Here is a 22,101-nt window from a genome sequence, read left to right on the forward strand (position 1 = left end):
TTTTTTTTTTTAAGAATCCAACATCGGGAAGCTGTGTAGCTGATTTATTACGAAATGAATGTAGAGTTGTCTGGTGCAGTAATCCTGGCTAGTACTGTAGACATTATACCTTGTGTCGACTTTACATAGAGGATTATTTCAGGTAAGGTTTCCTCGAGAAACCAATGGATTTGTCTGTGTCTTATTTACCAGTTTACTACACATTATTTGTGTATGAGAAGAAGAACCCACTTAGTTATCTAACACAATATTGCTGTGTGTAATTGTTCAGTATTTACAAGCTCTGAGATGTAGACTCCTGGTTATAATAGCACATGTTTTTGCTGTTACTGTATCTTGAAATTGATCTTCACGAGCTGTTTCATGCTTAACTTTTTCAGCATGTCTGAAAATTACCGCCAGTGCCTGATCATCTTTACAACAAAAGTAAAGGAAGCATGCTATGGTAGTAGAGCTGCTGTTCCTGTAAGACAATGTACTCCACTCTGCGCTTTATTGTTGTGGCAGACGTCGTAGTGCTGCGCCAGTGGGGGTCACTTTCTTGTAATTCTGGCTAGTATTACTGTACTATTAAACATGCATTGCTATACAAAGGGTGTTTTACAGCAACTTTACGATTTTCAGATGACACTAAAGAAACATTCCAATTCTACCAGCCAGGTAACTGGAGTGTTCTGCTTGTATCCTCGCTTTTCTTTATCACCAAGGATGGTTAAGTGTAATCATTGTTAAATTTTTCTTTTTAAAAATGTAAGATTCTGTTGTAGCGCCAAAGAGATTTGATAATGTGCTGAAGTTTTGCGTCACATTGTCTGCGTGTTCTACCGATGCAGACTGCTCTGTCCTCTGTGTGCTTTTGCTAGCTGAAGTGCAGGCAAATGATCAAAGCTTACCGGTGAGGCCTGCATTTAAACCATCACATGGGTGCAAAAGTCAAAAATGAAAATCGAGCAGTCAGTGTGTTAAGGCTTGTTTTTGCCTGTACAATTTTCAAGCCATTGGCAGTATAATAAGAACATGTGGTTCAGAGAGAGGGAGTGCGATTCTCATGTTCTGCTACAGTTTACCAACGAGACAAGGACAGTGTGCTGATCATCACATGCTCATGCTCCCTTTTACTTTGTTTGGAATATTATCTATTTATTCCAAACATGTTGCTGTCAAGAAGCATGTCATTGCTTATGTAACTAACAGCAAAGCGAGGTTGCTGCTAACAGTAAATACACTGATGTGTTGCCCTCCTCGGCATGCCAGTGGTTTCTTTGTTGCCACTGCAGTTGCCAAGCTTGTTGTTCCAGAAGGTTCTGTTCTACTGTAACTGAGCCTGTAGGAGATGGTTATTCATGTGTCATCTGGCATTCAAGCCCTGGCTATTAGAGTAAGTTGTAAAGCTGTTTTGGTGTTACAGAAGCACAAGACAAACTGCGTCTCACATTTCTACCAGGTAAGGGATAAAGAAAGCTTTCATACAGGAGCTTCTTGATGTGTACTCTGCATCAGTAAGGGCATGCTCTTATCGGTCAGTTCATTGTGAGCAAAGAGAATGTCTTAAGCCCCTTTCACGCTAGCATGCTTTACCCGGGTCAGGACCCGGTGTCGTGCGGGTTGGGTATGCGATTTCACACTGCATCAAGCATTTTTTCTCGTTCAACCCAAGTCAAAGCGTGACGACCCACATCCTGTGGTGGGTTGGGACCCGGGTCAACCCTGGTACGACCCAGGTACGTGGTTTCACACTATGCAGGCTTGTGACCTGGGTATCCAGAACCTGGGTCTGGACCTGAGTAGGAGTGCCAGTGTGAAAGGGGTTTAGTCACAGTCAGGGATCGCTTACTGTAAAAGACTGGTAAAACGAATTCGCTAAAACCATGGTTACTGTCAGTCATGTTTTGTCTTTACTGGAAGTTGATGAAGAGGTGAAAGATCTTTAATAAACCAATGCAGCAAATGCATAGCAGCTTATTTTGTGTGTGTCATATATATATATATATATATATATATATATATATATATATATATATATATATATATATATACACACACACACACACACACACACACACACACACACACACACACACACACACACACACACACACACACACACAGTGGTTTGCAGAAGTATTTACAGTATAATCGTAAATCTCGAAAAACTACTCACTTCTAAATCTTTTGTAGTCATTTTTGTATTACTTTATTATAAATACATGTTCATTTGGATTCATATGTTGTTTTTGTCTGACTTTATGTGAATGAAAAGACACATATTTGCCCATTTTCCCATTGGAAATAGTGATATTTTGAAATATCACTGCCCTGGTCACAAAAGTAAAGTTTGTGGGGAATAATAGCCATTTTCTATACTTTTGAGGCATAAGCAATTAGGAAATAACACTTACTACCCAGGAACAAAAATAAATAAATTGTTACACAGTGTTATCCCTCTCAGCACAGTGAAGTCCACCATTAAGAAGTGGAAGATGCATCATACCACCCAGACACTACCCAGATCAGGTCCCCCCCCCCCCCCCCCCCCCCCCCCCCCCAAACTGAGCAGCGCCGGCAAGCAGGAAACTGGTTTGGGAAGTCACCCTGAAGCCAACAGTGACCTTGAGAGATCTGTAAAGTTCTGTGTCTGAGATGGGAGTCAGTGTTCACACATCAACAATAAGCTGGTCCCTACGCAAAGCTGGCCTGTATGGACAGGTGGCAAGAAAGAAGCCATTACACAAAAAACCTCATCTTAAAGCAAGGTCTGGAGTTTGCGAAAAAGCATGTAGATGACTGCAGGCATGTGGAAAAAGGTTTTCTGGTCAGACTAGACAAAAATTGAACTTTTTTGGTCTAAATTCCAAGCGTTACATCTGGTGCAAGCCCAACACTGCACCCAGTCAACACCATCCCAACTGCTTGATAAAGAAATTCCATGCAACACTCCTTTGCTGATGCCATGTTTTAAACAACAGTGGAATATGGCATATAAAAATGTAAAGAGTCCCACAGCATGAAGTGTATTTAATATTAAGAACTGTATTCAAACTGAGATTATTATTATTATTATTATTATTATTATTATTATTATTATTTCGATGTTTCCAGTACTGAAAATGGCTACACAAATCTACAGATCTGAAGGGACTAAATGTATGTGTACTGTATGGTATTTAAATATGCATCATGCACTTAACATTAGTATGTGATTTTATTTAGTTTTTAAATCGTTACCTGAAAAATATCCTCCCCAGATCAGTGGGTCGCCCCCCCCCCCCACCCCCCCCCCCCCCCCCCCCCCCCCCCCCCCCCCCCCCACCCCCCCCCCCCCCCCCCCCCAATAAATGGGTACTTAACAAGTCGTATGTGACTGTGAATCATTTACAAAATAAATCAAGGCGGGAAAAATTAGGTATGTGAATGGAGTTTTTAAAGGATACCTGAAAAAGTGCCGCCTAGTGTTTTGGCCACAAAACCTAAAAAGGTGGGACTCTACCTGTGCCGACCTTTCAAAGTGATACTATAGATACAGTGTGTGGTAGTGTGTCACGTGTGTGTGTGTGTGTGTGTGTGTGTTTATATATATATATATATATATATATATATATATATATATATATATATATATATATATATATATATATATATATGTGTGTGTTGTATATAAAATCTCCTCTTTAGCTTGGCTCATTGCTGGACAGGTGCATTGCTTAGTACTGTTTTAAATGACAAGTGGTTTGGTCAAGTTTTGTATGAGTGTGTGGTTTGTTCACCAGTGTGATGAAAGCGGTGAGGTGGAAGCACCGTCATCGCTGCCTGGGGTAAAAGAGGAACCCTGTTGCCTAGGCTACCCTGTTGCAACAGCATTACGTATTGATTAGCATGAGGAGCTAACAAAGTATACCATTACTACAGAAGAACGTTTCATGCATGTACTGCTCATGATCACTCGCACACTGGAGAGCTCTGGTGTTTCTGCTGTGAGTGTGGAAACACGTTGTTGAGCACCATGTGTTCTGTTATTAACAGCGTGTTTCAGTTGTTCAGACTGGGGGGAAACGGCAGGGGAATATAACATTACTGTCTAATGGTTTATTTGTTTAGATAGAGATGGCAGTTAAAGGAGGCCCGTCAGTTTACCACACTGCTATATATCAGACTAACAGCACATCCAAACACAGCTTACCTGTGATTTAAAGATAACTGTGATGTAACAATGTAGCAGTCCATTTACTGTCCCTTAGTGTTCTACGCACATTTGAAACACGCTAGATTGTTTTAGATGTTACTGGATTGGCGTGTGTTCTTATTTATGCTGACATGCGATCTCTTGTGGATTTTGTTTCAGATGGTTAGACTTGATTTCTATATACCACCTGGCAACAGGAATATTGTGGATGTGCTAATACAATACACAAACACACATCTACTCAGAACTACTTGCCAAGCTATCAATACAATACAGAAACACAGCTACTCAGAACTACTTGCCAAGCTATCAATACAATACAGAAACACACAGCTAGTCAAAACTACTCAAGAAGCTGTCAATACAATACAGAAACGCACAGCTACTCAAAACTACTCAACACGCTGTCAATACAATACAGAAACACACAGCTACTCAAAACTACTCAACACGCTGTCAATACAATACAGAAACACACAGCTACTCAAAACTACTCAACAAGCTGTCAATACAATACAGAAACACACAGCTACTCAAAACTACTCAACAAGCTGTCAATACAATACAGAAACACACAGCTACTCAAAACTACTCAACAAGCTGCCAAGTGGTTGCCTGGAATTGGATACGTACAGTAGTTTTATGGTATTTTGCATCATGTGGGGCACAGCTGTTTCACATGTGTATTTTGCTTCTAGTGTATGTGCCCTTGACCTATGACATGGAGGGTATTGTAGAATTGCAGGTGCACTAACTTGCTGAGTCCCTGCTTTACTGTATCGCTTGCTATTACCCAAGGACACATTCCTATTGTTATAAATGCTATTGTTAAAAATGTGCTGTACACAAGGCCCCAGAGAGAGCAGCTGTGTGAGATATATTAATATATTATTAAACACAAATATATATATTTCACAAAAATATATGGTGGTGGCCTTCAGTTTTGCATTGTCTGGGGTTAGATCTGGAGTAAAAAGTGACAAAGTGTGCTTCCAGTGGTACTAGCTTGAGGCTGAGGGGTCATGAACTTGCATGTGGAACTTAGATTTATTTGTTACTGTGACACATTTGAAACTACCAAAACCTCACTTAGATACGTTTTTACTACAAACTGATAGTCGAACATTGTGCTACAGGTGATGGGAGCGTCTTAAGTTGAGCCCTAGGTAAGTTTTCTGGTCAGGGCCACTTTTTTACTTTAGGTTGACATTTGCAGGTCCCAGCTTGAAGGGGAAATTTAACAAAAAAATAAAATAAATAAATTAGCATTTCTGAACTCGCCGGAAACCCCCCCAGGTGAATGTTTCTAGCAAAATCTTAGACAGTCGGGCAACAAAATGCCCCTTTTTCTGGTTGAGTTGGCATGGAGTGACCCACTGACATTGTTTACTCTAAGCTTTTAAAGTTTTGAGAATGTTTTAGTAATTAATAGATCAGATGCTATTTGTTCACCCTTTCTGGTCCCAGTGGGTATTGGGTTTAATATCAAGAATGAAACTCTAGTGGTGTGCTGACTGTGTATCTTTTAATTTCTATTAAGTGGAACAGTAATGGAGGGTATAAATCGTACAAAAAAAATAAGGAAATTAGGAAGCGAATTAGGAACTGTGAAAAAGATGTTCAGGCTGTTAATGATTCACTTTTAAAAATCTAAGAAGATCATAACTTCACCATATCTGTGTGTAGTAGTGCAGTGTGTTATCTCTAAAATAACCCTACACAGTGTGTTGTGCTGTACTGTTGCTCTCTGTCTCACACACGCACGGATGCCCACCTTTTTAAAGGCGGGCTGCAAACACACAAGTACAGAAATGGCCTGGGAATTCTTACCAGTTTTATTTTAGGGGTGTTGAAATTAACTTTGTAATTGTTGTAACTTCTGCAAATAAAAATCTGATTTTATATTTCATCTCCCTTCAGTCTGAATTTGTGACATTTTTAAATTATCACAAAACGCTGTTGAATCTGCAGTGAATACAAACACCACAACTGCAATCCAGTGATAACTTAGACACTGTTATTGTTATATAGTATTATTATTTAGACATCTGATGGTAGCAGCTGGCTGACATTATTTTGTAAAAGTCCTACTGTATTCCTATAATATAAACAGCTGTGTAGACTTGCTTTGGATAAGTCTAACTGGACCGGGGAAATACGTGCTTCAGTTAATTTCACCGCATCATTTTTCAACAATACAGGGAGTCTAAGATACATAGACCTGGAAGTGCCTTGAACTTCCCATGAAGTATTTCTAAACCGTAGAAATAAATGAACATTTTTCCAAGGCATTAATCGTGGCATACCTGATAAAGCATTGATTTTCTTTGTCAGCTGTTTCACAAAGTTGTTCTTTTTAAGGCAAGGTGGAAAAGAAAACAAACCACACCAATTGCATAGAATTCCCTGTGTTGCGTTTAAGTGGAGTCATCAAAAATAATTATTTGGCTTGTCCTAGCGAGAGACTGTGCCATACACGACCTGCTGAAGCTGCTGCCTGACCCTGAGACACTGGCCTTGTTGCACAGGCACCTCTCCTGTACTCGCTCCAGTATTGTCATATCATAAGGGAGAACTCCTGCCAGGATTGGGAGTGATTGGAATTATCATTAATATTGCTCAACAGCAGCTGTTTTCCATTTAAATCCACACCCATTTTCCTCTTTGGTAAATTATATAACTTTTTTTTTTCTTGTTGTCCTTAATTCTGAATGGAGATTGAAAAGGCAGGTTTTGTATTTCAAACCTTACAGTAATAGCTTACAAGACCAGCAATAAGACACCATGCCATTCCTCAGTGTCTGTCCCAGCAATAAGACACCATGCCATTCCTGTGACTGTCCCAGCAATAAGACACCATGCCATTCCTCAGTGTCTGTCCCAGCAATAAGACACCATGCCATTCCTCAGTGTCTGTCCCAGCAATAAGACACCGTGCCATTCTTCAGTGTCTGTCCCAGCAATAAGGCACCATGCCATTCTTCACTGGCTGTCCCAGCAATAAGACACCATGCCACATTTGTGCAGTTGTGTGTTTATCTCTGTCTATCTCTAAACATATAGGCCACTGTGTCATGATAGTCATACACATGTATAGTTCAAGTAAGATTGATTATTATAAGGGGATATTTCGGTTCAGAATGACGCGCAGGCAGACGGATTGATTATTATAAGGGGATATTTCGGTTCAGAATGACGCGCAGGCAGACGGATTGATTATTATAAGGGGATATTTCGGTTCAGAATGACGCGCAGGCAGACGGATTGATTATTATAAGGGGATATTTCGGTTCAGAATGACGCGCAGGCAGGCAGACGGATTGATTATTATAAGGGGATATTTCGGTTCAGAATGACGCGCAGGCAGGCAGACGGATTGATTATTATAAGGGGATATTTCGGTTCAGAATGACGCGCAGGCAGACGGATTGATTATTATAAGGGGATATTTCGGTTCAGAATGACGCGCAGGCAGACGGATTGATTATTATAAGGGGATATTTCGGTTCAGAATGACGCGCAGGCAGACGGATTGATTATTATAAGGGGATATTTCGGTTCAGAATGACGCGCAGGCAGACGGATTGATTATTATAAGGGGATATTTCGGTTCAGAATGACGCGCAGGCAGACGGATTGATTATTATAAGGGGATATTTCGGTTCAGAATGACGCGCAGGCAGACGGATTGATTATTATAAGGTGATATTTCGGTTCAGAATGACGCGCAGGCAGACGGATTGATTATTATAAGGTGATATTTCGGTTCAGAATGACGCGCAGGCAGACGGATTGATTATTATAAGGGGATATTTCGGTTCAGAATGACGCGCAGGCAGACGGATTGATTATTATAAGGGGATATTTCGGTTCAGAATGACGCGCAGGCAGACGGATTGATTATTATAAGGTGATATTTCGGTTCAGAATGACGCGCAGGCAGACGGATTGATTATTATAAGGGGATATTTCGGTTCAGAATGACGTGCAGGCAGACGGATTGATTATTATAAGGTGATATTTCGGTTCAGAATGACGCGCAGGCAGACGGATTGATTATTATAAGGGGATATTTCGGTTCAGAATGACGCGCAGGCAGACGGATTGATTATTATAAGGGGATATTTCGGTTCAGAATGACGCGCAGGCAGACGGATTGATTATTATAAGGTGATATTTCGGTTCAGAATGACGCGCAGGCAGACGGATTGATTATTATAAGGTGATATTTCGGTTCAGAATGACGCGCAGGCAGACGGATTGATTATTATAAGGGGATATTTCGGTTCAGAATGACGTGCAGGCAGACGGATTGATTATTATAAGGGGATATTTCGGTTCAGAATGACGCGCAGGCAGACGGATTGATTATTATAAGGGGATATTTCGGTTCAGAATGACGCGCAGGCAGACGGATTGATTATTATAAGGGGATATTTCGGTTCAGAATGACGCGCAGGCAGACGGATTGATTATTATAAGGGGATATTTCGGTTCAGAATGACGCGCAGGCAGACGGATTGATTATTATAAGGGGATATTTCGGTTCAGAATGACGCGCAGGCAGACGGATTGATTATTATAAGGGGATATTTCGGTTCAGAATGACGCGCAGGCAGACGGATTGATTATTATAAGGGGATATTTCGGTTCAGAATGACGCGCAGGCAGACGGATTGATTATTATAAGGGGATATTTCGGTTCAGAATGACGTGCAGGCAGACGGATTGATTATTATAAGGGGATATTTTGTAACAACTGTAAGTCACTCTGGATAGGTTGTCTGCTAAGAAATAAAAAAAATAATAAAAATGTGTTTAAATGGGACCTATCAAACTTTTTTAAATCATAAAAAAATGGTAATCAACATATAGTAGTTCAGTACAACTAGAACTAGTAACACCAACATGCCCATACTTCATTCCTCTCGCAATATCCTAGCAGGTTAGGAGAAAATGCTTTTTTTGGATAAGTTGGATATAGTATTAATTAGTAAGGGATTTGCATTGCTGGGCAGTTGTGTAATGGTTGTACTTGGTTTTAATGTTTGTTTTTTGTATATGTTGGATTGTTTTCAGCACTCAGAGTCTGTATTTCCCTGGCTGTGCTCGCTCAGCTCCTTTCGCAGAGTGCAAGTAAAGAAATAGGATGTTGCTTTTCCTATTGAAGAGGCTGCTTGCACAGCTGCTGCAGAGCGCTCGTGTGTCACATGACCCTTGAAGGGTCAGCAAGTGTGCGCTTCCAGCTCTGCTGTGTGAGCCCTGCTGCCCCTTCACAATAGGAAGTGACTCGTGAGCAACACTACTCACTCACATCCTCAGAATATTGGGTGGACTTGTTATTTTTTACTGTCAGGATGTTTACCATAGTCTCTTCAAGTGCTGGTATGACCATGATTGTTTCTTTCAAAACAGAAAACTTGGAACTGTATTTCAATGAGATTTTTTCTAGGGCTTTGAAAACTACTGTCTTGAGTCAAGCTTGGTGCAGCTTGAAGTGTTCTGTGGGTTACATTATTCAAGCAGTGTTAGTCGCTTCTTTGCATACAGTAAGTTCACCTTCAGGGTGGAAAATAAGCATGTGTTTTAATAAGGCAATGTTTCAATTCATTAAGCGGAATTGTATGACCACATGGGACAATAAAAACTGTCAGCCATGTGGAAAAATCTCGATCAATCACCAGACAAAATCTTAACTTTTGACCTGTGACCTACTGTAAGATGGGTGAACATGTGACTTTTAGGTTTCTGGTTTATAAATACCTAACACTTTGAGATATTGTCTTCATACAGTCTTCAGGTCACTTTTGTTCATGGTTATCTTGCTAGAGAAAACCTGGATACTTCGTTTAAGTAATTTTAACAAGCTGCTGACGTCACAGTGTCAGTCTAATCTCTCTGACCCTTTGAGTCACAACAGTTTCAAAGTCTTATCTCTCTGACCCATTGAGCCACAAGTGTCAAAGTCTTATCTCTCTGACCCATTGAGCCACAAGTGTCAAAGTCTTATCTCTCTGACCCATTGAACCACAAGTGTCATAGCCTTATCTCTCTGACCCGTTGTCACAACAATGCCAGCCTTATCTCTCTGACCCACTGAGTAACAACAATGTCATAGCCTTATCTCTCTGACCCATTGAGTCACAACAATGCCAGCCTTACACCTCTGACCCGTTGAGTTACAACAATGCCAGCCTTACACCTCTGACCCGTTGAGTTACAACAATGCCAGCCTTACCTCTCTGACCCGTTGTCACAACAACGCCAGCCTTACACCTCTGACCCGTTGAGTTACAACAATGCCAGCCTTACACCTCTGACCCGTTGAGTTACAACAATGCCAGCCTTACACCTCTGACCCGTTGAGTTACAACAATGCCAGCCTTACACCTCTGACCCGTTGATTCACAACAATGCCAGCCTTACACCTCTGACCCGTTGATTCACAACAATGCCAGCCTTACACCTCTGACCCGTTGAGTTACAACAATGCCAGCCTTACACCTCTGACCCGTTGAGTCACAACAATGCCAGCCTTACACCTCTGACCCGTTGAGTTACAACAATGCCAGCCTTACACCTCTGACCCGTTGAGTTACAACAACGCCAGCCTTACACCTCTGACCCGTTGAGTTACAACAATGCCAGCCTTACACCTCTGACCCGTTGATTCACAACAATGCCAGCCTTACTCCTCTGACCCGTTGAGTTACAACAACGCCAGCCTTACACCTCTGACCCGTTGATTCACAACAATGCCAGCCTTATACCTCTGACCCGTTGAGTTACAACAATGCCAGCCTTACACCTCTGACCCGTTGAGTCACAACAATGCCAGCCTTACACCTCTGACCCGTTGAGTCACAACAATGCCAGCCTTACACCTCTGACCCGTTGAGTTACAACAATGCCAGCCTTACACCTCTGACCCGTTGAGTTACAACAATGCCAGCCTTACACCTCTGACCCGTTGAGTTACAACAACGCCAGCCTTACACCTCTGACCCGTTGAGTCACAATTGACTAAATAAGCCTGCGACCATGATCGTTGGCTGCCGATCTAATATGGCTGCCGTATTGAGGTCATGCGACTTATAAATCTCTGGGGCTAGGACAGATGTTTTTCACATATCCATTTTACTTCATGTTTACAGACAGTTCCATTCGAGATGCCTTTCCCTTGCATTGTGCCTCTGGGGATGCCTTAGTGAAGGGGTACACAAAAGGAAGGTGCTTTTAAAGCTGTTTATTAAACAGATGTGCTTTACCCCCTTGTGCTAGAGGGTATTCAGTGCTAATTAGCATACAAAGCACAGCTCACATTTGATTGCATGTTGTTTATTATTTGATGCCAGCTATTTTTATTAAGTAGTCTATAAAATAGTTGAATACAGTGCTATTATCTACCTGTTTAATTGTGGGAATGGTGAAAAGAGATCCTATTGGAAAAGAACATCAGGTTTTGTGGGATGATTGTAAATCATAGAATTTGGGGCCTGGTAGTTAAACATATAGAAACTACACAGCATATGAAATGATTGTAGAGTAGATGGGGCCTCACAGACACAGCAGGGGTTTACTGGACTGTATTCAGCAGAGCAGATCCTTAAGGTGCATACAGTCTGTGTGAATCGCCAGGGAAAGGCTAGCTCTGTTTTTATTGATTTAACAGTGTCAGTTTTTAAATCTACCACACTGAACAGCCTCCATTCAGAACTGCATGAATGCAACTGGAGCTTTCTATACGTGCTGTGCATGTACAGTAATAGGCTGGTAATTATTGTATCCTATACGTGCTGTGCATGTACAGTAATAGGCTGGTAATTATTGTATCCTATACGTGCTGTGCATGTACAGTAATAGGCTGGTAATTATTGTATCCTATACGTGCTGTGCATGTACAGTAATAGGCTGGTAATTATTGTATCCTATACGTGCTGTGCATGTACAGTAATAGGCTGGTAATTATTGTATCCTATACGTGCTGTGCATGTACAGTAATAGGCTGGTGAGGGCATCCTATACGTACAACAGAAGAGCTGTTTTACTTGCAGCAAAAAGAGAGTTTTAACAGTTTGTTCTGACTCTGATTCCTGAGTTTTTCCACAGAGATAGATTAACATCTCATCAGGACGGCTATGTCCAGTGTATTGATAATGTGAAGCAGCTTTTCCCTGATACATTCCGAGAGCTCCTTGCTGCTCTGCAGTGTTAACCAGCTGTATGTTTTTATATCTATTGCAGTTTCTTCAGTAGTCATACTTCAGGAATGTTTTGTATTTCAGCAATCTGTTAAACAGGCTTGGTATGCGCAGGTTTTTTTTCTTTCTCGCTCTCTAGAGATTCTCAAGTCTGCTCCTATTATTTTTAGGCATGTTTGGATTTTAAATATTGGGTTTAATGTTGATAGCAGATTTCATGCATTCTGCGTATTTGACATGAGATAAAGACCCAGGGACTCAGTGAAAAAAACAAAACTGGCTTTGAAGTATGTTGGTGGCCTTATTGTCTTCTTTCCACATGGATTTGCAGCCCTGAGTATTAGTTAGTAAGGGAATGAAACCTCTGGGACCACCCGTGGCCCCTGGTTCTGCTCTCTCTGACCTGTGAGAAATTATTCTCAGCAGTTGCTTTGTTAAACCATTGAGAATTTTAAATACCTTTTAAGTAGCCTCTGGCTCTTCTCCTTTCTAGGCTGTACGGATTCAGCTCTTTCAGCCTATCTTCATTTGACATGCCCTTGAATCCTGGAATTAATCAAGTTGCACTCCTCTGCCTCGGTGTCTTATGATATGGGGACCAGAACTGGACACGCTATTCTAGGTGTGGTCATACCAGTGCATTGTATCATTAGTATAACTTCTCTTGATTTGAATTCAGCTGACTTGGCTATATAACTTAACGTTTTATTTGCCTTTTTTATAGCCGCACTGTCCAGTTGGCTTAAGAGATTCGTCCACTACTACCCCCCAAGTCCTTTTCATGCATAGCCTCCTCCATTTTGTTACTATTCATGCTGTACTTGCCTCTAAAGTTTCTGCGCCCTGTGTAAGCGTGTGTAAAGTTTCTGCGCCCTGTGTAAGCGTGTGTGAGAGAACGCATGTCGAGCTGTCAAACTCCCGAGTCCCTGGTGTTTGTATCATTTGTACAACTCTGACAGGATTTTTAGTTTTCCTCAAGTGCCCCTTTTGTTGATTGAACCATTGCAGTCCTGGATTATCCAGCGAACAGCTGGAAGTCCTAGAAAGATGCTGTGGAACCCAAGTATTATAATATCCTTACAGGATAGATTTCAGGCTGTTGAACACAGCTAATGTTTTAATACACAACACGTTTCTGAACATGTCCCCTATCGGGCTGTGTTGAAAATGCAAGCACATACTGTTTTGACTTGTTTAAATGAGTCATTACACCGAAAGCATGCTCTGCAGATGTGCTGCTCTTGGGAGTGGCCAGTAGTTTTGCTCAGTTAGTGGATCTCCTGTAGCATTGTGCTGTATAAGTTTTGTAGTTGCCTCTAACAGCCCTCTAACAGCCCTCATCACAGGAGGAGCAGTCTGTCCTAGATGATCCACAGCAGACCAATGCTGGGTTCTGCCCACAATAAATTAAAAAGGCTCTTGTGGTCTGTAGCTTGGCATCTGCTCTGGGTTTAGATCTCAGCTTTGTCACTTTAGCAATGCTGTTTGCCTGCACAACAGAACATGCCGTATATACAAAGGCATCATGGTAATGATCCATTTTAGAAGACCAGGATTGTTGTACAATAACCTTACATTTTATAACTTTCCTTGAGGCATTTCAGTTCGGTATGGGTTTGTAAGATAAATATTCTATTCAGTCTAAAGTTGGCTTCCAAAAAAACTGTAGAACAAAAATGGATTGATCTTTTTGGATGTTAATGGTCTTGTGCCTTTGTCTTTCTGTTTTTGGCAGTACGATGTGGTTCGGCAGTCATGCAGAAATGTCAAACCATAGTGATTGTTATGGACCAAGGTGTTGTTTTGACCAGCATTTCTCTGGGCTGAGGCTTTACTGTTGTGTCTGTTTTTATATTGGACTTAATAAAATATGTCCTGAATAATTAAATTCACAGTAACAAACTTTGAGGTAAAAAAAAAGATGCAGAAAACAGTTTCAGCAGTAAATTCCTGTAAAGGTTAACTTCAGCAGAGTATGAAATCTGCATTTGATATTTCTGGATTAGACAGATCTGATCACAGAGCTAACAACTGAATTTCCTCTTGGCAAAGGCATACATAATGGTATGCTTTTACTTTTTCACAAATGCAGACAATCACACGCTTGTCAGATTTGAAATAGTGCATTATATTGCAACTTTACAGGGATTAAAGTTGGAGATCAATGGCGTGTGGGTGGAAAGTTTCTAGCCCAAAAACTTCAGTCATAAGAAAAAAATGCTGTTTATGAGACTGCTGAGATGCTGCCTGCACTAATTCCCAATCTCTCTTTTTTTTTCTTCAGTTCCCAGAGTGTGGTTTCTTTGGCATGTACGACAAAATCTTACTCTTTCGCCATGACCTGAACTCTGAAAACATCCTGCAGAGGCTGCTGTCAGCGGAAGAGATCCATGAAGGAGACCTGATCGAGGTGGTCCTCTCTGGTAGGTACCTCACTCACTTCCTGCAGGAACCGCACCGAGGTGGGCCAGGCAGAGCTGCTGCTGCTGCTGCTTTGTGTGTGTATGTGTGTGTGTGTGTGTGTGTGTGTGTGTGTGTGTGTGTGTTTGTGGAATAAATACCCCACTTGACCTACAAACAGGAACACAGCTCTTCTTGGCTGACAATCAGTACCCTGGACATGAGATGGGAATGTGCTGTTCCCTGCTCCTAATGGTGCCCATACTCTACCTGTGTGTGGGAAGCACAGGTTGCTCAAACCCTTCATCTTATAACTAGTGCTGCACAAATCTGACCAGTGCTTCCTTTTTCAATCTGTTCTTATGATAATGGAGAAGTACATTTCCACTTCCCTTTTTATGAAGATCTGGTGCTGCATTTTACCCCACTGCTTGGTGGAGATACTGTCCTGGCTGGAAGTGATTGCAAGGGAGAAGTAGTCAGTGCTGCTCTTGTATCAGGATTGAAAAAGCTAGCCTGACAAATACCCTGTAGAGGAAGATTTAATGTACAAATAATGGTCTGCAGTATACTTTCTGCTCTAAGTAATTCTCTTCTAGAATTAGACCTAATTAAGCATACTGCAGTATCCATTGACAACTGTCGCAACATTAGGTTTCCCTCCACCTCAAATGCCTGCAGTGGTTGGGTTCTCGATGCAGACAGGTGCTTTGCACTTACACCAGCAGCAAGTTTGTTTTTTCCCCTCTGAGCATACAGCTTCCTGAACACAGCGACCACGCCAGGTTTGAAGTCAGCCCACTTCCTCACGCTGTCGCTGCTGCAGACAGAAAGCAAGCCGTGCTGCGTGCACTAGATACCCTGTCAGGCTTTTGTAACTGTCATGAATAAAAGATGCTTTGGTTCCAGTTTTCCTGACCCACAATCCTTCTACTAGGACAGTGTGTTTTTGACAAGTACATTCTGTGGCTACAGTACAAGGAGGGAGGTGTGTAAATCCAATATGCTTACCAAGAGAGTCACTTCTTTTGAATCCTACCAGCGGGTTTGTGTTTGAAACTTAATATTTGTAACCCCTACCCAGGAGCCCGCTCACCTTCAAAGTACAGTGCCTATAGAAGGTCTACACCCCCTTTCAAATTTTTCAACTTTTATTGCCTTATATCCTGGAATTAAAATGTATTAAAATAGTTTTTTTTCATTTATCTACAAATCCTACCCCACAACTTCCAAGTGAAAAAAATATTCTAGAAATTTGTAGAAAATTAATTAAAAATAAAAACTGAAATAGCTTGTTGGATAAGTGTCCACCCCACCTTGTAATAGCAGTCCTAAATTAGCTCAGGTGTAACCAGTTGCCTTCAAATTCACACACCAAGTTAAGTGGCCTCCACCTGTGTTAAATTGTAGTGATTCGCATGATTTCAGGATCAATTCAGCAGTTCCTGTAGGTTCCCTCTGCTGGGTAGTGCATTTCAAAGCAAAGACTCAACCATGAACACCAAGGCGCTTTCAAAAGAAATCCGGGACAAAGTTGTTGAAAGGCACAGATAAGGGGATGGGTATAACAAAATATGAAAGGCCTTGAATATACCTTGGAGTACGGTCAAGGCGATTATTAAGAAGTGGAAGGTGTATGGCACCATCAAGACCCTGCCTAGATCAGGCTGTCCCTCCAAACTGGATGACTGAGCAACAAGGAGACTGATCAGAGAGGCTACCAAGAGGCCAATGTCAACTTTGCAAAAGAGGGTGTAAACTTTCTGTTGGCACTGTATATGAGAAGAAATATATAGAGCAGTAAAATGTTGGAGTTGTGCTTGGTGGGGTGCGCTGGGTAGTATCTTAGTGCACCAGCATACCTGCAGGCCTTGGTGTGAATGCTGGATTAGGGTACACATTTTCATTTGATTGGTGGTCTCCACATGACACCACATAGTTGTGGGTGGTGCATAGAGAATGAACTGCATGTTTTAAAGAGAGGGAGCATATGTTTAGCCTCATATTTCCGTGAGGTGTTCTATAAGACTATAGTAGGGAATTGCACTTAACCATGCATAACTGTACATGCTCTTGTACTGAAAGAATGTCTTCGAATGACTGTACAGTCCCCTCCACTTAGAACGGGCGCATTTGCGTTAACGTGATTCACCCACAGTAAGCAATGGACGATATAAACTCCGATATGGTAACCTGACACTCAATGACCCCCAATCACAGTACAGTAAACAAATCAAGCGTGTGTGTGGTTAAAATCTTTATTAAGACACTCATTATAATAACAAAGCTGTATTAAAACCTATGAATGTAATTAAAAGTAAGGGCAAAAAAGTAATGCAAGTGCAGAAATGTATAGTACAGGCTACATTACTGCAAACTCGGCTATATATCCGGGTGCTGCTTCATAGCATGCCACAGTATTAGAAGCGCAGCACACATACACACGTGGCAGTTCAGAAAAAATCATCAGTCATCCAGGCGGCTCTGTTTGCACAGTAAAGCACAGGCAGCTGGTGAACTCCTCTAAAACAATTGAATTTGCCAATCACGAGCGGGGCTCATTTTTCACATTACAGCAAAGCAGGTCTGAAATGCTTTCCTTTTCTCTTCTTACTTTTCTGTTGAAGTCAATGCTGTTTTTTTCAAACTAAACTGCCTACAGGGATTAAATAGCCAAGGTACAGTACAGGAGTAATCATTCAATAGCGAGGCACAAACAGCTGATTGATTGATCTGTCAAGCTTTTACTACAGTAAAGTAAATGGCAAGGTAACAAGGTGAAAACAGCTGATTTGTGGGTTAGTACAAGCCATTACTACAGTATAAAGCAGTGTGTTTGTTATTTAAATCTATGTGAATGGCACATGACGAGATCCAAATAGCTGAGTTTGCCTGAAAAATACACTGCTTAACACGGTATAAACAATGCTGTCTTTTGTTATTGAAATCAGTGGGAATGACAAACAGCAAACACTATTTGCCTGCCCGCAGTAACCCTGGACGGTTTAAGTCGGGGATACTGTATCTGTAAACGTTTTACTGGATACAATGGCTGTCAAAAGTGTAGACACCTGGATAATTCATTCTGTTTCTCCTAAACCATTTGGAACCCATGGTGAATGTAAATCAGATATTTCAACAGGCTTCTAAACATGATTCACGGTCCAGACACATTGAAGAATAGATTGAAGAATCCACATTTTGCTGGCAGTTAGTGTAGTTCAGGTGGCTCTGGTTTCAGGACAGTATAATAGATGGGGGCTTCTTTGTCTGTAGAGCAATCCTAAAACACACTCTAATAATCAATGTAAAGTCGTGGTCCCTGACTGTGGCAGAGTCCGGTGTAGAGCAATCCTGAAAACACACTGTAATAATCAGTGTGAGGCTGGCTTGTGTTGGACAGTGAGGCAGAGCAGGGGGAGAAGTGTGTCGGTAGAGTGGCAGAGCAGGAGGAGGGAGTGTGACAGGGCAGAGTGGCGGAGCAGGGGGAGGAAGTGTGACAGGGCAGAGTGGTGGAGCAGGGGGAGGGAGTGTGACAGGGCAGAGTGGTGGAGCAGGGGGAGGGAGTGTGACAGGGCAGAGTGGCAGAGCAAGGGGAGGAAGTGTGACAGGGCAGAGTGGTGGAGCAGGGGGAGGGAGTGTGACAGGGCAGAGTGGCAGAGAGCAGGGGGAGGGCAGAGTGGCGACAGGGCAGAGTGGCGGAGCAGGGGGAGGAAGTGTGACAGGGCAGAGTGGCGGAGCAGGGGGAGGAAGTGTGACAGGGCAGAGTGGCGGAGCAGGGGGAGGAAGTGTGACAGGGCAGAGTGGCGGAGCAGGGGGAGGAAGTGTGACAGGGCAGAGTGGCGGAGCAGCAGGGGGAGGGAGTGTGACAGGGCAGAGTGGCAGAGCAGGGGGAGGGAGTGTGACAGGGCAGAGTGGCAGAGCAGGGGGAGGAAGTGTGACAGGGCAGAGTGGCGGAGCAGGGGGAGGGAGTGTGACAGGGCAGAGTGGCAGAGCAGGGGGAGGAGGTGTGACAGGGCAGAGTGGCGGAGCAGGGGGAGGGAGTGTGACAGGGCAGAGTGGCGGAGCAGGGGGAGGAAGTGTGACAGGGCAGAGTGGCGGAGCAGGGGGAGGGAGTGTGACAGGGCAGAGTGGCGGAGCAGGGGGAGGGGAGTGACAGGGCAGAGTGGCAGAGCAGGGGGAGGAAGTGTGACAGGGCAGAGTGGCAGCAGGGGGAGGGAGTGTGACAGGGCAGAGTGGCGGAGCAGGGGGAGGGAGTGTGACAGGGCAGAGTGGCGGAGCAGGGGGAGGGAGTGTGACAGGGCAGAGTGGCGGAGCAGGGGGAGGGAGTGTGACAGGGCAGAGTGGCGGAGCAGGGGGAGGGAGTGTGACAGGGCAGAGTGTGTGACAGGGCAGAGTGGCGGAGCAGGGGGAGGAAGTGTGACAGGGCAGAGTGGCGGAGCAGGGGGAGGGAGTGTGACAGGGCAGAGTGGCGGAGCAGGGGGAGGGAGTGTGACAGGGCAGAGTGGCGGAGCAGGGGGAGGGAGTGTGACAGGGCAGAGTGGCGGAGCAGGGGGAGGGAGTGTGACAGGGCAGAGTGGCGGAGCAGGGGGAGGAAGTGTGACAGGGCAGAGTGGCGGAGCAGGGGGAGGAAGTGTGACAGGGCAGAGTGGCGGAGCAGGGGGAGGAAGTGTGACAGGGCAGAGTGGCGGAGCAGGGGGAGGGAGTGTGACAGGGCAGAGTGGCGGAGCAGGGGGAGGGAGTGTGACAGGGCAGAGTGGCGGAGCAGGGGGAGGAAGTGTGACAGGGCAGAGTGGCGGAGCAGGGGGAGGAAGTGTGACAGGGCAGAGTGGCGGAGCAGGGGGAGGGAGTGTGACAGGGCAGAGTGGCGGAGCAGGGGGAGGAAGTGTGACAGGGCAGAGTGGCGGAGCAGGGGGAGGGAGTGTGACAGGGCAGAGTGGCGGAGCAGGGGGAGGGAGTGTGACAGGGCAGAGTGGCGGAGCAGGGGGAGGGAGTGTGACAGGGCAGAGTGGCAGAGCAGGGGGAGGGAGTGTGACAGGGCAGAGTGGCGGAGCAGGGGGAGGAAGTGTGACAGGGCAGAGTGGCGGAGCAGGGGGGTGAGTACCCCTTCCACACTGTCCGGATCACCGCCTCGTCCCCTCCTCACTCCACTGTCTGAGCCTCGTCTCACACCAGTCCCGGCTCACCGCCTCGTCCTCCCTCCACACTGTGCCGTATCACCGCCTGACTCGTCCCCCTCCCTAAACACTGTCCCGTCTCAAGGGAGGGAGTGTGACAGGGCAGAGTGGCGGAGCAGGGGGAGGGAGTGTGACAGGGCAGAGTGGCGGAGCAGGGGGAGGGAGTGTGACAGGGCAGAGTGGCGGAGCAGGGGGAGGAAGTGTGACAGGGCAGAGTGGCGGAGCAGGGGGAGGAAGTGTGACAGGGCAGAGTGGCAGAGCAGGGGGAGGAAGTGTGACAGGGCAGAGTGGCGGAGCAGGGGGAGGGAGTGTGACAGGGCAGAGTGGCGGAGCAGGGGGAGGGAGTGTGACAGGGCAGAGTGGCGGAGCAGGGGGAGGGAGTGTGACAGGGCAGAGTGGCGGAGCAGGGGGAGGGAGTGTGACAGGGCAGAGTGGCGGAGCAGGGGGAGGAGGTGTGACAGGGCAGAGTGGCGGAGCAGGGGGAGGAAGTGTGACAGGGCAGAGTGGCGGAGCAGGGGGAGGAAGTGTGACAGGGCAGAGTGGCGGAGCAGGGGGAGGAAGTGTGACAGGGCAGAGTGGCGGAGCAGGGGGAGGAAGTGTGACAGGGCAGAGTGGCGGAGCAGGGGGAGGAAGTGTGACAGGGCAGAGTGGCGGAGCAGGGGGAGGGAGTGTGACAGGGCAGAGTGGCGGAGCAGGGGGAGGAAGTGTGACAGGGCAGAGTGGCGGAGCAGGGGGAGGGAGTGTGACAGGGCAGAGTGGCGGAGCAGGGGGAGGGAGTGTGACAGGGCAGAGTGGCGGAGCAGGGGGAGGGAGTGTGACAGGGCAGAGTGGCGGAGCAGGGGGAGGGAGTGTGACAGGGCAGAGTGGCGGAGCAGGGGGAGGGAGTGTGACAGGGCAGAGTGGCGGAGCAGGGGGAGGGAGTGTGACAGGGCAGAGTGGCGGAGCAGGGGGAGGAAGTGTGACAGGGCAGAGTGGCGGAGCAGGGGGAGGGAGTGTGACAGGGCAGAGTGGCGGAGCAGGGGGAGGAGGTGTGACAGGGCAGAGTGGCGGAGCAGGGGGAGGGAGTGTGACAGGGCAGAGTGGCGGAGCAGGGGGAGGGAGTGTGACAGGGCAGAGTGGCGGAGCAGGGGGAGGAAGTGTGACAGGGCAGAGTGGCGGAGCAGGGGGAGGGAGTGTGACAGGGCAGAGTGGCGGAGCAGGGGGAGGAAGTGTGACAGGGCAGAGTGGCGGAGCAGGGGGAGGGAGTGTGACAGGGCAGAGTGGCGGAGCAGGGGGAGGAAGTGTGACAGGGCAGAGTGGCGGAGCAGGGGGAGGAAGTGTGACAGGGCAGAGTGGCGGAGCAGGGGGAGGAAGTGTGACAGGGCAGAGTGGCGGAGCAGGGGGAGGAAGTGTGACAGGGCAGAGTGGCGGAGCAGGGGGAGGAAGTGTGACAGGGCAGAGTGGCGGAGCAGGGGGAGGGAGTGTGACAGGGCAGAGTGGCGGAGCAGGGGGAGGAAGTGTGACAGGGCAGAGTGGCGGAGCAGGGGGAGGAAGTGTGACAGGGCAGAGTGGCGGAGCAGGGGGAGGAAGTGTGACAGGGCAGAGTGGCGGAGCAGGGGGAGGAAGTGTGACAGGGCAGAGTGGCGGAGCAGGGGGAGGAAGTGTGACAGGGCAGAGTGGCGGAGCAGGGGGAGGGAGTGTGACAGGGCAGAGTGGCGGAGCAGGGGGAGGGAGTGTGACAGGGCAGAGTGGCGGAGCAGGGGGAGGGAGTGTGACAGGGCAGAGTGGCGGAGCAGGGGGAGGGAGTGTGACAGGGCAGAGTGGCGGAGCAGGGGGAGGGAGTGTGACAGGGCAGAGTGGCGGAGCAGGGGGAGGGAGTGTGACAGGGCAGAGTGGCGGAGCAGGGGGAGGAAGTGTGACAGGGCAGAGTGGCGGAGCAGGGGGAGGGAGTGTGACAGGGCAGAGTGGCGGAGCAGGGGGAGGGAGTGTGACAGGGCAGAGTGGCGGAGCAGGGGGAGGAAGTGTGACAGGGCAGAGTGGCGGAGCAGGGGGAGGAAGTGTGACAGGGCAGAGTGGCGGAGCAGGGGGAGGAAGTGTGACAGGGCAGAGTGGCGGAGCAGGGGGAGGGAGTGTGACAGGGCAGAGTGGCGGAGCAGGGGGAGGG

The 22,101-nt window shown here is 46.1% G+C and overlaps 1 protein-coding gene across 2 annotated transcripts in view; it reads left to right on the forward strand.

The window, feature by feature from the left end:
* Positions 1-22,101, forward strand: part of LOC121315389 (serine/threonine-protein kinase D3-like) — a 118,070-nt gene that overhangs the window by 43,612 nt on the left and 52,357 nt on the right. For both annotated transcript variants that reach the window (XM_041249444.1, XM_041249445.1), the window contains exon 3: positions 14,666-14,804. In XM_041249444.1, coding sequence (XP_041105378.1) covers positions 14,666-14,804 — 139 coding nt within the window. The remainder of the gene's footprint in view (positions 1-14,665; positions 14,805-22,101) is intronic.

The sequence above is a fragment of the Polyodon spathula genome, chromosome 5 (genome assembly GCF_017654505.1).
Source record: "Polyodon spathula isolate WHYD16114869_AA chromosome 5, ASM1765450v1, whole genome shotgun sequence".
Lineage (NCBI taxonomy): Eukaryota > Metazoa > Chordata > Actinopteri > Acipenseriformes > Polyodontidae > Polyodon > Polyodon spathula.